Raw genomic sequence first — 16,896 nt, 5'->3', positions numbered from 1 at the left:
ATGTACTTAAAACTCTTATTTTAAGTTTTTAACATAACTAATAAATACAAAATTATAGAACTGAAAACAGTAAATGCTTTCCTAAAGAATAGGAAACATAATTTAAAGTAGTTACTTAAAACTGTTATTTTGGCATTTCATTTTTTTAAGAAAAGAAAATGAAATCTTAGGCCTTGCCCAACTAAGCGACGTCATCCTCCGGTCGGGCACCTATTGGAATTTGTTCATAATTAAAAAATGAATCTATTTTAAATAAATATTGTTCCCAAGTTGAAAAAATATTCGGGAAAATTTACAACACTTTTTTGACATCATGTGTTGTTTGCATTTCTGAAAAATCTTTTGGAATTTAAATTTGTATTCCTGTTCAAATGTTTGTCTTCACAATTTTGTTCGTGCTTTTCCAAAAACTATTCATGTTTTGATATTCTGAACAATTTTTTAAACACACGAATATTTTTTGAAGTTACATTGCAATTTTCGAAAATGCAAATATTTTTTAATTTATGAACCAAATTTGGAAATAAAAAACGTTTTGAAAATTTGAACAGCATTTTGAAAGCGCAACCATTTTTTGAAAAATAAAGAAGAAATGTAACAGGAAAAAAACTATGGAAAAAGGAACCGGTTCACAAAGTGTTCCTAAAACCTTTTTAAAATTCCTAACCCTTCTGTTACTTAAAGCGTCTGGCTTTACATTTTTCACCGAAGGCTCGTTATTCCAGTGGTTGTGGACAATAGTTTATATTTTAGGTGGTCACGGGTTCGACTCCCAGATCGTTCTATCCTTTTTTCGATATATTTGTCATCACATGTACCGCAAATGGGCCGACCCAAGTGAGCGTATACGTACATATAAAAGTAGTTATACGTTTTATGAGGGGGTTGTACCGAAGCGGAATTCAAAGAAAATTGGTGAGTCAACTCCTGTGTGTGCGTGTGATTGTTTGTGTCTCTAGTAATGAGTTACCTGCTGCTATTGGCAACTTGAAGCATCTTCGGTGCCTTCAAATCTCGAGAGCTTCACCTTTCAAGAGTCTCCCCGCCGAGTTCTGTCGGCTCTATAATCTGCAGATTCTACGTCTACAGAAATGCATTCTAGAAAGCTTGCCAGATGACTTAAGTAGTCTGATATGCTTACAGAGATTTGAATCAGATGGATTTCAATGCAATTCAAGGTCTAGAAGTTTTCGGGAAGAAGAACTTTATTATGAAGCGACTGTTGATCTAGCCACTGATGAGCAGGGGCGAGGATTTAGGTTGACGAAGAATATGAACAACCTTGGTCACTTGAAGATAAATAATATCAGCAAGCTAAGCAAGGAATCAAGGATCATGCAGTAGAAGCCCAACTACAGAATAAGCATTATCTTGATATGCTTAACCTGTCATGGTCTAGGTTGAATTCATCTCCAGAGGACAATGCAATGACATAGAGGTGCTTCTGTTAGATAATGAGCAACTAGCTTTACTGAGGGCCCATGGCCAGTACATATACAGATGTGCTAAAGTGCAGAAAAGCCCCTTATACAATGGGGATGAGCACAATGAACTATACACATCTAACACACCCCCCCCCTCAAACTCATGGTGGATCAACAACACTGAGTTTGGAGAGGAAAATCCATGCTGTGCTCGAGTCTGTGCCTTCGTGAAGAAGTCAGCCAACTGTAACTCCGAGGGCACATAGTGAAGGGCGAGAGTCTGACCCTGCACAGCAGCGCGCACAAAGTGGGCATCCACACCGATGTGTTTGGTGAGCTCATGCTTCACCGAGTCACGCACAATACTGATAGCACCGGTGCTGTCAGACAGTAGAGGAGTGGAGGTAGTAGCAGACACACCAAAATCCTCAAGTAACCACCGTAACCAGATCACCTCAGCAGTCAACATAGCCATGGCTCGCAACTCAGCCTCTGTGCTCGAGCGAGAAACTGCAGTCTGCTTCTTTGTCTTCCAGGCAATAAGAGGGCCACCAAGAAAAACACAGTAAGCAGACAGCGAGCGTCGATCAGAGGGATCACTGGCCCAGGTAGCATCAGAGTAGGCCTGGAGCTCAAGAGAGCTGGAGCAGGGAAAGAAAAAGCGCTGAGAGATCGTGCCACGAAGATATCGTAGAACACGGAGGAGATGACTATAGTGGACAGAGGTGGGGGCCGAAACAAACTGACTCAGGATATGGACAGGATAGGAGATGTCAGGACGCGTAACGGCAAGATAGACAAGACTGCCAACAAGGTGACGATAGCGAGTGGGATTAGGAAGAGGGTCACCATCAGAGGCACGAAGCTGAACGTTGAGCTCCATAGGAGTCACAACTGTACGCTCATCACCAAGAGCAGCGCAAGCAAGAAGATCCTGAATATATTTTTCTTGGGAGATGTAAAAGCCATCAGAGGTCGAGGAGATCTCAATCCCAAGAAAGTAGCGAAGTGGACCAAGATCAGTCATGAGAAACTGATCGCGAAGGCGAGCCTTAACAAAGGCAATATAGTCAAGGTCGTCACCAGTGATGATCATGTCATCAACATAGAGGAGGAGAAGAGTCCGACCACGAGGAGTCGTGTGAACAAACAACGCGGGATCATGATCACTGGGTAAGAAACCTGCTGCAGTCACCACAGAGGCGAAGCGCTCAAACCAGGCGCGAGGGGCATGTTTAAGACCATAGAGGGAGCGGCGAAGTCGACAGACCATACCATCACGAGCGTAGTACCCCGGTGGTGGCTGCATATAAACCTTCTCACGCAACTTGCCATTGAGAAAAGCGTTCTGAACATCAAGCTGAGAGATAGACCACTGGCGAACAGAAGCCACTGCAAGAAGAGTGCGAACAGTGGTCATGTGGGCCACAGGAGCGAATGTCTCATCATAATCGTGCCCCTCCTCCTACTGAAAACCACGGGCCACAAGACGAGCTTTGTAGCGCTCAAGAGAACCATCGGAGCGAGTCTTAACCTTGTAGACCCACTTGCAGGTGATGGGACGGACACCGGAAGGAAGGGGAACCAGATCCCATGTGCCAGAGCGCTCAAGAGCAGCAAGCTCTTCGGCCATCGCAAGTTGCCATTCAGGCTGAGTCATGGCAGTTCGGTAGGAAGTTGGCTCAGCAATAGCAGAGAGACCATACCGATCAGGGGAGTAGTGATCAGGCGGGGGGCGAGGCCGAGCACGAAGGTTGTGAACCGGGGAAGGCGTGAGAGGAGGTGCACCAGAGGTGGAAGGCGCGTCAGAGGAGACATCCTCAGTACGAGATCGTCGAGTATAGTGGAGAGGAAATGGTGAGAGAGGGCGACGGACTGGAGATGAAGGTGGAGAGGTGGAGGAGGAGTATGGAGAAGACGGTGTCGATGGGGAATGAGAAGGAATGAGAGGTGCCGGAGGAAGAGGTGACACATGAGGCACATAGCCGGGTGTGTCAGGAAGGAGCATGAACGAAATGTCATCCACAGAGAAACTCGAGGAAGAAGAACGTGGGTAGTAAGAACGAGACTCGTCAAAAGTCACATCACGCGAGATGCGCAAGCGACGACCCACAGGATCCCAACTTCGATAGCCCTTGTGCTCATCACTGTAGCCAAGAAAGACACACTCAACCGACTGAGCAGTCAGTTTGGTGCGTTCTCGTGGAGCAAGAAGGACATAACACACACATCCAAACATCCGAAGAGCGGAGTAGTCAGGGGAACGTCCAGTGAGACACTCCATAGGAATACCACCCTGCAAAAGTGGATGAGATAAGTGGATGCAGAAACAGCCTCAGCCCAAAAGTGAGGCGGAAGGGAAGCGGCAATCATCAGCGCGCGAGCCGTTTCAAGTAGATGACGATGCTTACGTTCAACAACGCCGTTCTGAGCATGAGCACCAGGACATGAGAACTGGGCAAGAGTACCCTGTTCCGCAAGAAAACCACGCAACAGCTGAGAGATAAACTCACCAGTGGAGTCAGCACGAAAGGTACGAATGGGCGTGGAAAACTGGGTGTGAACCATGGCAGCAAAACGTTTGTACATAGAGAGAACCTCGCTACGAGATTTCATGAAGTAGAGCCAGGTGTAGCGAGAGAAATAATCAATAAACAAGATATAATAGCGATGACCACCTTTCGAATCAAAGGGGGCAGGACCCCAAACATCAGAATGAACTAAGTCAAAGGGACGCTGAGATACCGACTCACTGGTAGGATAAGGCAACTGGGTCTGTTTGCCAAGTCTGCAACCATTACAATGTAAAGAAACATCTCCAGATACAGACCCCAAAAGGCCCTGACGAACTAAGGAAGACAAGCGAGAGCCACAGATATGACCAAGGCGATGATGCCACTGCTGGAAGGACGCAGACGAAGAGGCAGCAAGAGCATGGGAGCTGGCAGGAGTGATGGCAGCGGAAGGAACACGAAGCCAGTCAACCTCCCAAAGGCCCTCTGACTCATGGCGCCGGGGGCCAGCACCAACCAAAGCCTTGGTGCGTCGATCCTGAATGGAGCAAGAGTCGGTATCAAGGATGACACGACAACCAGAATCAGTAAGTTGGGCAGCGGAAAACAGATTCATGGTAAGACGAGGAACATGTGAAACACTGGGAACAGAAAAAGAGGGAATGGAAAGAAGACCACGACTAGCAACAGGAAGAGGTGTGCCATCGGCGGTAAGAACATTAACAGGCGAAGTAAGAGGTCGGAGAGAAGACAACATAGAAGAATCTGAAGACATATGGAAGGAGGCTCTAGAATCCAAAACCCACGAAGATGTACCTGACTGTGTAGATGCCTGCGGTTGTGGAGAAATGGCTGCAGTCACAGTAGCAAGTGAGCCAGTCGACGAAGAGCTTGAGGAAGCCAGGAGGCGTTTGAGCCTCACAATGTCCTGGTCAGTGAGTGACGAAGTCGAGGAGGATTCAGGAGTCCCACTGGAAGAGGAGCGCCGCTGGTCTCGCTTCTTCTCACGGCAATTAGACTCTGGGTGACCGGGCCGAGAGCAGTAGCCACAGAAGGTGTCACGGCGCGACCGGCCCCTCTCAGTATAAGTAGGACGACTCACCCCCCTGAAGGTGTGGGGAGGAGCGGTGGAGCGGTGAGCCGAGCAGATGACATAGGAGCCCGAGCAGCCAACACAAACGGGACCACCAGCAAACCAGCAGAGCGAAGACGGGTCTCCTCAGCACGAAGCTCAGCAAGCACCTCTGAGATTGGAACATGACCACGAGCAAGCAAGTGAGCACGTTTGGGCTCAAATTCAGAGCGGAGACGAGATAAGAACTCATATACCCGCTGAAACTCCAGATCAGACCGAGTAGTCTGACAGCAACGACAGGTGCCACAAACAACTGTCCAAAGAGAGTCAAGCTGACGCCAGATGGCAGAGCACTGTGAATAGAACTCATCAACAGAGGAATCACTTTGCTGAAGGGCGTGCTCCTGACGCACCACAGAGAGATAAAGAGCATCACCAGAGGGCTGATAGCGCTGACAAAGATAAGACCACATCGCTGCAACTGTGCCAAGTCCCATGAACTCCGAAGCAAACTGAGGGAGGACACTGGCAGTAAGAACAGCAGCAGCACGAGCATCATCATTGCACCACTGAGTGTAAGCTGCTAGATCATCCCGGTACACAGAGAGAGCATCGGAATAAGCGGATACCTGCTGATCATAAGCATCAACCGCAGCATCATCCAGAGCCTTGGCAGCATCCCGGTCAGCCTGAGAAGCATCAGCAGTAAGAACCGGCAGCACTCGTGGGATTGGGGCCACTGGCGCAACCGGGCATGACGGACAGGGGACCTCGCCAGAGAGAACACCCCACAGAAGAAGACCACGCATATGGATACGCATGAAGCCCACAAACTCAGCATAGTTGGTGCCATCGAAGATCACCGAGCACCGAGGAACAGCGACATAGCCCGAAGAAAACATGAAGAAGTCTTCCTACTGCTCCTCTGCTTTCCTCGGTTTTTTTTGGTCAACCGATGCAGAAGACCAGATCAGGATCGGGCAAGAACGCGCTCGAGCTAGGCGCTCAAGCTAGGCGCCCGAGCAGGAAGTGTAGCCCGCGCGAGCAGAGAGCAGCATTGGCGAGGACTGGGCAGAGTCGCTGGCGGCTCCTGGCCGAGACCAGCCAGGCTCCCGAGCGGGAAGCAGGACCGGGGCAGCCGGCGGCCTGAACCGGCCAGCCAGGCGAGCAGCTGACGGCTGCAGCCGTTCGGACCGGGAGCAGCAGCGGACCGGGGACGACGACAACCGGACTAGCCTGGATCAACGGCAGTCGGACAGGGAGAGGACGGAGTGGAGCGCGACGGCCGGAGAGGAGGACTTGGCCAGAGAGGAAGGCCGGCGGGAGCGGAATTAGGCGGCTGGGCGGCGTGGCCGGGCGGGACCAAGGAGGAGACGGGCAGAGATGGCTGGCGGCAGGCGGAGGCTAGATACAGGATGCACGGAGCTGCGGCGTGCGGGAGAGGGAGGCTAACCTAGCATCTGATACCATATTAGATAATGAGCAACTAGCTTTACTGAGGGCCCATGACCAGTACATATACAGATGTGCTAAAGTGCAGAAAAGCCCCTTATACAATGAGGATGAACACAATAAATTATACACATCTAACAGCTTCAAGTTCTACAACCTCCCACCTGCCTCAAGTCTTTGCCCCTCCATTGTTATCCATGTGTGTTGTTTCCGTCAAGCTTAATGTCACCTTCGTTTATAATTTGCGATGGACGCGAGAGTTCAAAAGCATCCAATATCTCAGAGCGTATAAACCAAAGTGAGATAGCTGAGGTAAGGAAAAATGATAACGCTGGTGTTTTCTCGTCCCTGGCAGACCTAGTGATTGATAACTGCCCAAATCTATCATGCCTCAAACATGTTAAACATGTACCGGCCATCAAGAAAATCACAATTACAAATTGCAAGAACTTAGTTTCAGTACCAGCTGAAAGATCTGTGGATCTCAGTTGCCTTGAAGAACTGACAATGCAGCGATGTCCAAAAATATATTCCCAAGGTTTGGTTGCACCTTCTCTCAAGAGGCTTGTGCTGAGTACGAGGAGTGTTGATCTTGGTCGTGGCAATCTCGGAGACAATATCAACTGTTGCTCCGTCACCTACTCTTTTTTTGTCATGGAGCCGTCCCACATCCATCCAACTAGAAATGTGGAATCTTCCAGCACTAGAGGAGTTGGAATTTTGAAATTGTAATTTTCTTAAATCTATCATTGGACAATCTGGACAGATCCTCAGAAATACGGGGGGATCTAAAGCATTCCCTAATTTCATTCATTGTCATAATTTGAATGACTGATGTCTTTTGAACCAAATCTTCATTTTAAAACTTTTTATATGTATTTGAATTCGTAGTGAGAACACCTTCAGAACAAGATCAATCTTGGGTATATTTAAACTATTTTTTTGTTTTATTGTTTCGATTAGCAAGCTCAACCTCTGGGTATCTACGAGGCCCTCTGAGGCGTCTGTGAGGCCATTCTGGGCCGGGACGGCAATCACCTTGGTTCAGACGCACGTTCGGCCGGTTTCCTCCTTGCACACTAGGTGTTCGAGGATTTGCCTAGAAGGTGGAGTTCTCGTCGAGGAGTGGTGAGCATGGCATGGGCAAAAAGACCACTAGTTTTATCCCTATGTTTCATGTCATGTGTGATGAGTTTTTATGTATGACGTGGATTGATGAAATAGTAATAATTTGATGTTGTGGATTGATGAATCTGATGTCATGTTTATATTATTTGTGTTAAATTTCAGTTGTAGTGCCCTATTTTTTGAGAGAACGTCGGTCTTTATTGATCAAGCAACAAAGTTACATAGAGTCTCCCGGATACAATCCGAAGCAGAATGGAAAATATAAAGACTTACAGAGTTCAAACTAGATCTAGCTAAAACATTACATTGCCGACGAACATGCTTGAAAGTCACAGAAGACAGAGCCCCACACGTCGTCTTGATATCAGCGATTATAGAACCCACAATGGAGCGGTCTCGTGCAGAAGAGTGCAGCCTTTGCACCACCTAGAGACAATCGGATTGGAAAATCACATGCATATAGTTCTCTTGGCGAGCCAAATAAACTGCACGACGAAGAGCCATCGCCTCTGCCACTTCTGAGGATGAAACACCCGGCAAGGGTTCTGAAGCAGCGGCAACACACTGCCCGAATGGTCTTGAATCACCACGTCAATTGCTGAGGAGCCCCGGTCCAAAGAAACAGATGCGTCTGAAGACATCAACAAAGAACCATGCGGTGGCGGAGACCAATGAGAGCTAGAAGCAGGGGTCTCACGTCTAGCCGCATGAGTTTTGAACAGATGTTGGAAGATCAAATCAATGTAAGCACGCGCCTTCGCAGCCGTATGCTTCGGGAGAGGAGCAACAGGTTCATTACGAGCAAAATTCCGAGCCTCCCAAATGTGCCAAAGAGTGATAGTCAGAATAGAGACATCTCGATCAGAACCATAGGATAGGAAATTGAAAAGCCATTGCTTTGGAGATGTAAAGGATGAACGATATAGCTTGATCCCAAAAACATCCTTAATCTCCTCCCAGATAGCACGGGCATGTCCACAAAAAAGCAAAGCATGCTCAATACCTTCCGATCCGCCACAGGAATAACAGTCAGTCCTCGTTGGCACCTGGCGGCGGAGAAGTTGCTCTCCCGAGGGTAGACAATTATGAGCAAAACGCCAAAGCATCACTTTCATCTTATTTGGAGCCTTAATATTCCAAAGCTTCTTCCATAACTTTTCTTCCAAAGACTAACTGGAGTGTTGCCCCCCACCATTTCCACTCCGATCAGACAAGAATTGGTTCGTCCTTGCCATGTTATAAGCGGAACGGACAATATATTCACCGAACCTAGTGAAAGGCCAGTGCACAAAATCTGGACCGCCCGTCAAGTTTATTGGAATTTTAAGAATATCATTGTAGTGCCCTATTTTAGGTCACTGTATGAGAGATAAAATCTGATGCCCTAAAACTCACCTTTTGGTGTCTTCAATGCCCTATTTTAGGACAACCGCTGGAGATGCTCACACATTCACGACACCTTGATAATGAGGCACTCAACAAAACATACGCTTTATTTGACAGTTCCGTGGATATGAGAATCTCAACCTAGAGTTACATCTTGGTACAGTAGTGACACAAGAAATATATCTATATCTATACATCTATACAAATATAAAAATGCCTAAAGGTGCAGATCCAACAAATCCCGGCTATCAAACCAGTTCAATCCAACGACTCTGACTGCTCCAATGGTGAGCCTCAACACATTTAGCATGCGGTTAATATCATACCAAATATCAATGCCATGCTAATTTCATAATTAACACGCAAATAATATCCTACCTAATATCAGCGTGCGATTAATATACTACATAATAACAACGTGCAATGCACGTACGCATTTACTAGTCCAAGGAAACATCGGAAGATCGATGAGCTCAAGTCATCACTTTGTAAGTTGATTCTCCATGGGGCTTTCCTTGCTGCATGCAGCCACGGTGATTGTCATATCAAGGTTGCTTGCTTTGGTAATGGTGGTGGTAGTAAACGGTAGCTCAAAAGAGTTGTGCTTTTCAAAATTGTCATTGCGCTCAACTTGATTCACATGGTCTTTGCTCTTGCCCCAGATGAGAGCATAGAGACCAACAACAATAATCATTGCACCGGTGATCCTACATGGAAACAAATTTGTGAATGGATGAACAACAGATACAACCTCCGATCCAAAATAAGCGTCGCGGTTTTAGTGGACGTGCAGCCACCAATTGATGCGGATGCAGGAGAATATATGTTTCGCAAGTGAAGCATATACATACCTTCCCAATGTGATCACCTCGGAAAGAATGAAGGAGCCTAGCACAGTCACTATGATCATGCAGAGAGGGCAAAAGGCAGTGACAAACACTGGCCCCCGTTCTTGGATAACTATCCCTTGCAAATAATAAGCAACCCCTGAACACATTATGCCCTGAAATGAAATTAGTTAAGCAGCGAGTTAGTCATTGGAACCATCCACGGAAGCAAGTCTGATTTCAAATTGGTCACAACTAATTACGGAGTAGGCGGCCGTGACGAGCCTCATGTCGAATCCAATTGCCCAAGCCTTGGTGTCACGCTCCATCACCAGCGCAACCACGCCGCTCTGCACGACGCCCATGACGCATATCATCGTGGTCAGGGAGAGCTCGGACGGGTAACTCCTCAACGTGTGCGACTGAAGATCGCAAACAAAATCGATGGTCACCACAAATACATCGGGATGCAGTTGGAACAGAAACTAATTTAAGAAGAGTGTGAACTCACCTGGAGTATGAAGAAGGCGGACCAGCAGAAGCTGCTCAACAGGATCATGACGATGCCCAAGAGCCAGCAACCGCTGCTGTGGTTGGCCGTGTCGGCAACGACGTGGCTTCCGGCATGCTTGGTCCATGGGAAGTTGAGGACAGGGCCGCGGAAGAGTACCATGAGCAGCGCTCCGCCGACTGTGATCACCGTGCCGGCGATCTTCGCCTGGCTCCGCCGCTCCTTGATGTTTATTCTCTCCATCCTACATTGTTGACCAATTTATTTCATTACCTACTTAATAAAATAGAAGCTCTTCAAACACGAAAAATGTAAAAGAGAGGATCGCTCTACTGTTAATAATATATCGGTTTGGGTCGGAGCTTCACCTGATCAGGATGGCATTTACAAATGTTACGGCAGGCAATACGTTGGTGAGTGCCGAAGAGAAGCTCGCCGACGTGTTACGGGCTCCTATGTAGAAGAAGTTCTGGTCAAGGACTGGCCTTGAATAATTTTAACAAGTATAAATGTAAGAATGCATCAAATAATGAAATCACAAAAATACTACTATCATGCAACAAGTGTGTGTTGGATCCTTACTCGAGTAGTGCCAGAGCAACGATCTTGTAGAACAGGGAGAGGGTCATTTTGCGCCTTGTTTTCCTGTCACGCCAAATGAAGAGTAGACATGAAGTCGCTTTCCTTACTTGGTTTATCAAGGAAAAACTTGACGACAACGGGCAAAGAGAAGTGCTAGCGTTATTTCAGACGTTTCTGAATGCTCAGCAGCGGTTGCTCAGTTTTTCGATCAAGAAAGATCTTATTAACTCATAAGGTAGCACCAAAAGACTACAAAAAGATAATGCATAAAATGAACATGAACCTTTTTCTTTATCTTGTTACAGATCTCCGTTAGTTATTTCAAGGCCCAGTGTAATAAAAATTGTAAACATGAATTAGGTGATGACGACAAACATATCTGCTAAAAGGAATATGAGAAGACAGCAAAATAATGTAACTATGTGGATTACATTTCAGGAAACGTATTGTTGTTTCCTTTAATTCCGTGAAAACAAATAACAAGCTAATCTTAAACCTAGAACTTGTCCCATTTGAGGACATAAGAATATGAATGTAGCTCAACAATCAATTGATAAATTGCCACACCTACTTACCAAGTTCATTACTATACACATCTCGCAAAAAAAAAGTTACCATACACAACTTAGAGCATGAATTTTCATACTACTTCAAAAACTGAACTCTTAAAGGTACAACGAAACGAGTGACCAATTTGACATGGCCACAGGTTTTCTGACGGTGCAACGGCGGGCCGGGCGCCACCCTGACATGAGCACGGCTGACCACGAACAAAATACATTCTACACGAAGCCAGCTAGCTAGTATAAACGTCTAGACATATTAAACGACGATTAGGGATGATTCACAGATCCGTAATATGAACCTCTCAAACCATAGCGCGAAGGGAGCCATGGCAGCGGCGGCGATGGCGTTCCGGTAGACGACGAGGACGTAGTGGCTCATGCCCTGGCGCAGCGACGCGACGGAGAGGAGGAAGAGCCCGGCGTAGCCGAACTGCAGGAAGACCATGGCCATGTAAGGCATCACCTTCCTCCAACTCCCGACGAGCTCCATGATCTGACCCTCTCAAGCTCCAGCTAAACTATACTGCCTCGATTCGACTCGACTCGCCTGACTATATGTGCAGCTGCTGATCAGGCAACGCTAGCCTGGTACGCCTGCCTGCCTGCTTGGTGTTCTCATGCAATCCCGGCGGGGGCAAACTTATATAGACACTCAACTTGGCAGGCAACCTGCATGACTGGGTTGCCCCATACGTTACTTTACATATGTGAGTGACATGCTTTTTTTTTTAACAGGTGAGTGACATGCTGTTGAGTGGCCTGAATGTGTGTGTGTGTGTGTGTAACCTGTTGTGGCCCTTCTGCCCGGCCGACCATGGAGGATGGGACGACAACATCCTACTGCTGCTGCTCAGCCTCTGTCTCGGCCGTTTCACCTCCGCTTTCGCCGTCCTAGCCGAGGGACCAAAAAGAAGGGGATGAAGAGGCCTTGTGCTGCTGCATCGTCATGATGCTGTTGCTCCGCCTCCACGCTCGCCTAATGTGCCCCGGGTGAGTGAGTTGCGCAGGTTAGAGTTACATTTATTCCTAGATCTGCAATGACCATGTTCTGATCATCTTCATCAGGCCTGAGGACAGAGTTAGGTCAGACAGACTTGTTGCTAGATCAGGAAGAGTTCTGATCACCTAGCTGTAACAAATTAGAGAGTTCCTTATTTAACGTTGTGTTATTTTTTTTCTCTATTTGACATCGAAAAATTATTTTTTTCATATATAACACCAAGTCTAAAAAAATACATGCGCAGCTGTCACTACAGGAAAATCACGTTTTGCCGTGTGAAAGACTATAAGCCGAGAGCTTTTTTTCGGGTATTCGGCTTATGTTCCTCTAAACTGAGTCTACAGGAAAAAAACACCCGGCAACTACAAAACACACGGCTTATGGCAGTCTATAAGTCAAGTGGTCCGGAAAAGCCCTTGGCTTACAATAAGCACGCACGGCATCTACTGTCTAAGATTGCTGTATGTGGCTACATATATAGCTGACTAGCTGCATGCAGATCTCTAGCTGTATGTGTGTATCCCGCCGGTTCGGCTGCTAGCTAGCTGCGTGACGCGTGCAGGCTGAGCCAAACCGGTCGGCTGGACGGATCAAGTTGGAACTTAGAGAATCAGTTAGTTTGTTAGTGCGTGCTTGCATGCATGCACAGGAGTTGTTAGACGCTCTTAGGGGTTGTTTGGATAGCGAATATTAGCGATGGATTTGTACATATATTTCTTTACGGAGGAAGTATGTATTTGTGTGGCCGTTGAGGCAATGCTATGAAAGTGCTGTTAGTGGCCGTGCTTGTAGTTAAGAAGTAGTTAGTGGCCAGGTCATGCTGTTAGTGGCCGGCGGGGATGGATCAGGAGCGGGCGATTTGGGACAGATGGCCGGTTCATATTATACAAGGGGTAAAAGTGTTTTTTGTGTGCAATTTATGACAGTATTAAAAGAGTCAGGCATAAATTTTAGACTCGATACCAGATAGGGAAGAAAAAAAATTCAGTGTCAAATAATTAAGAAAACGAAATTCAAGATTGTGTTAATAAGAAATTCTTTCAATAAATTCTCTTCTTTACATAAATTTGACTTTTGATTTCAAATGCTCTCCAGGACCCAACCGAAGAGCCCTGCATCTGTAGTGGGAGAACTCCCAAATGGCTGGTGATGTAGAAGCTTCTCGCTATGTCTGTTGTGTTCTGTTTTTTCCTTCACAATTCCGTGTATGTGTTGGGAAGCTAATTCAACTGGCTAAATTTTAATCCCGTCTATTCTTCCATGTTCCTCTATCGCAAGGCACTGCTGAATTTTTGTGAGCATAGCCTTTTGATTGAGTGACAAAAACGTTCTTAATAATGAAAACTGGTGAGCAGTTTGGTGCACACAACTTAGGTGCTGGGGGTGATAGGTGACCTCGCGCGGCGAACCCGCTGCCGGCCACTCCGGCCACGGTGGCCACCAAGAGCACTGGGTACGCCATGCCGGCAACCACTACGCCGGCGGGCGGCACCTTGGCCGCGGCTCCGGAAACCTCGCCCGCAGGGGAGGAGACAGGAATTGGACATAGAGGCAAGTTGAAAATATAAATTTTTGCAGCCGGCGAGCCACTATAAGCAACCTCCTTAACAATTATCTTTATGTATAGACTCTAAAAACTCAATTGTAAAATATTACACTGAAAATAGATCAACCAACTAATAAATTTAAATAGGAAATGCATAAAATCAATTAGCAGCAATGTTTATTGGTTTAATAAAGAAACATCTACTCCATCCGTTCTTAAATATAAGTCTTTTTAGATATTTCAATGCGGACTACATACGGATGTATATAGACCATCATATACGGTTGAAATATCAGTGAGGGAGAATCCCGACTGTTGTCATGGAGGTCACTTCTTCTTTCCCTTGTGCTAGACCTTTAGGTAATGCACTCGGGAAAGAAGGGAGGAGCAACCATCACCGACGGTCGAAATATCAGAGAGGGAGTGCCCATCATATATGCCTTAGAGCTCAAATTGGAAAGGATTATGCAAGGCCTACGGATTTGAGGAGGGTATGAAAATAACCTTCGATATTGGCATTCCTCAAGCTAAAGACATTTGGGTGGATCTGGGCATGATTTCAATTCTATCTCCGTGTGCGTTTGTTAACAAATTTGTTAAATAATCTATATTGCTTATCTAAAAATAGTTTTATTCATCCCTACTAAACTTGTTTTTTTTATAATTGATAACTTATTTCCTTTCTTCCAAAGATACAGGAAAGATGATAGACGAGACCTACTACAGTTATGGCTCAGAGCTAACTTAGGAGGAAAAGAATTACCTTGTCTCATTTGTTAATGATGTTCTGAATTTTAAGAACATTTATGGGGTTGGCCAAAATTATAGTGGATATGTGCCACTATACCACGAGTTGAGCGGTGGTATCATGCTAAGATTTTTTTATTATTGTGTTACTAGTCCATCTTTTTCATACAGTATTCTGAAGTAAACCACATTCTAACTATGTTACTATTATGTTCTTCAACATAATCTCCCGAATGATGTTGTGCATCTACTAATGTATGTCGAAGGTGAGATGACAATTGGTAGCTACACCCATGGATGAAGACTTCCGAATGTGCATACTCAATTTCTCAATTAGATGAGGGTCCCAAAATCAAAGGATGGAGAAAAATAGTGAATGAGCGCAGGCCACAAAATGGAGACCGGTGGATCTCTATGCTTCATAATGGAGAAGCAGGGGTTTTTTCTGTTTAATTTTATTTTACCTAAGAGAGAGTAGTAGGTCCTAGTACTTGTCATGTGCTAGGAAGTTATTTACCTAGGATGATAACACTTAGCTAATAGTGGTTGACTTATGATGATCATAATGATGAGATTGTTATATTACTACGATGATGATGAGTTGTTATATCATTGTTATTGTATAAAAATTTGTGTAAGGGTGTATAAATACAACATAAATATGTAGAAATAAAATACGCAGGTATAGTAGTGGCGCGGAGTACGAGCCCGCGCTACTGATTGTTAGTAGTAGTGTGGGGCCTAGCATGTGCTACTGCTAAGAAAAGTAGTACTGCAGTGCGCTAGCAGTAGCGCAAGGCCCACACTACTGCTATGCTTTTATCCCTCGCACTACTAAGGTTTTTTCTAGTAGTGGATCGGCTAGAGAGGCTCTGAATATATAGTTTCCGGGGACGACGAACCTTGATTGACCATTTGTACATAGGTTCCATATTACAAAGAGGCATCAAGCATCGTGATGATGGGACGATGGAGGATATTAAAGAGATACAAAACCAGAGAACATGAAGATGATTGAAGCCTACCAAAACACAGAAAACAAGGATGGAACGACAAATGTAGCATGCCTGGGTGGAGCGATACCACTTAGGTGTTGAATAAAACAGGAACCTTTTGATTTGAGTGAAAGCTAACAACTAAGATTGAGTCGTGCCGGTTCAATTTCATCAGACTTAATGTTGGCCAGTAGATTTTATGAAGATATGAGAATCGAGAGCAAAAATGGATTAGGGTTTTGAGCGGGCGGTGATTTGTCACCGACAGGTGGACAGCAACATGGAAGTAGGTGACACAAGCTTTCGGGAAGTTGATGGCGATGATGTTTCAGTGGTCCTTGGGCTCTAGTGACTTCATGTTTGCGGTGCAACACGACAAAATGGCTCAATCCCCAACTGCAACGAGGCGGCTTTCTCCTGGTGGTGTCTTGCTCGAGTAGAGCTCGGGCAATGTCGAACTTCTCAGGTGTGGCTTGGAATTCATGTTGGAAATATGCCCTAGAGGAAATAATAAAGTGATTATTATTATATTTTCTTAATCATGATAAAGGTTTATTATTCATGTTAGAATTGTATTGACCGGAAACTTAAATACATGTGTGGATACATAAACAAATACCGTGTCCCTAGTAAGCCTCTACTAGACTAGCTCATTGATCAAAAGATAGTTAAGGTTTCCTGACCATAGACATGAGTTGTCATTTGATAACGGGATCACATCATTAGGAGAATGATGTGATGGACAAGATCCATCTGTTAACTTAGCATATGATCGTTTAGTTTATTGCTACTGCTTTCTTAATGTCAAATACATATTCCTTCGACCATGAGATCATGCAACTCCCGGGTACCGAAGGAATACCTTGTGTGCTATCAAACGTCACAACATAACTGGGTGATCATAAAGATTCTCTACAGGTATCTCCGAAGGTGTCTGTTGAGTTGGCGTGAATCGAGATTGGGATTTGTCACTCCGTATGACGGAAAGATATCTCTGGGCCCTATCGGTGATACAACATCACAACAAGCTTGCAAGCAAAGTGACTAAGGAGTTAGTTACGAGATGATGTATTACGGAACGAGTAAAGAGACTTGCCGGTAACGAGATTGAACTAGGTATGGAGATACCGAAGATCCAATCTCG

At 45.7% G+C, this 16,896-nt stretch overlaps 1 protein-coding gene across 1 annotated transcript; it reads right to left on the bottom strand.

Annotated features, from left to right (window-relative positions):
• Window positions 1–9,459: 9,459 nt before the first annotated feature.
• Window positions 9,460–11,954, bottom strand: LOC125519331 (WAT1-related protein At1g44800-like). Its single transcript, XM_048684175.1, has 7 exons — window positions 11,764–11,954; window positions 10,899–10,961; window positions 10,685–10,801; window positions 10,317–10,560; window positions 10,069–10,227; window positions 9,830–9,981; window positions 9,460–9,685 (listed from the first exon to the last, which is right to left on the bottom strand). The coding sequence occupies exons 1-7, from the start codon at window positions 11,952–11,954 to the stop codon at window positions 9,460–9,462; spliced, it is 1,152 nt and encodes a 383-aa protein (XP_048540132.1).
• Between the last annotated feature and the right edge of the window lie 4,942 nt (window positions 11,955–16,896).

This window comes from Triticum urartu, chromosome 7 (genome assembly GCF_003073215.2).
Source record: "Triticum urartu cultivar G1812 chromosome 7, Tu2.1, whole genome shotgun sequence".
NCBI classification, from domain to species: Eukaryota; Viridiplantae; Streptophyta; class Magnoliopsida; order Poales; family Poaceae; genus Triticum; species Triticum urartu.
The sequence above is the reverse complement of the archived record's forward strand: the minus strand, read 5'-3'. Positions and strand labels throughout refer to the sequence as shown.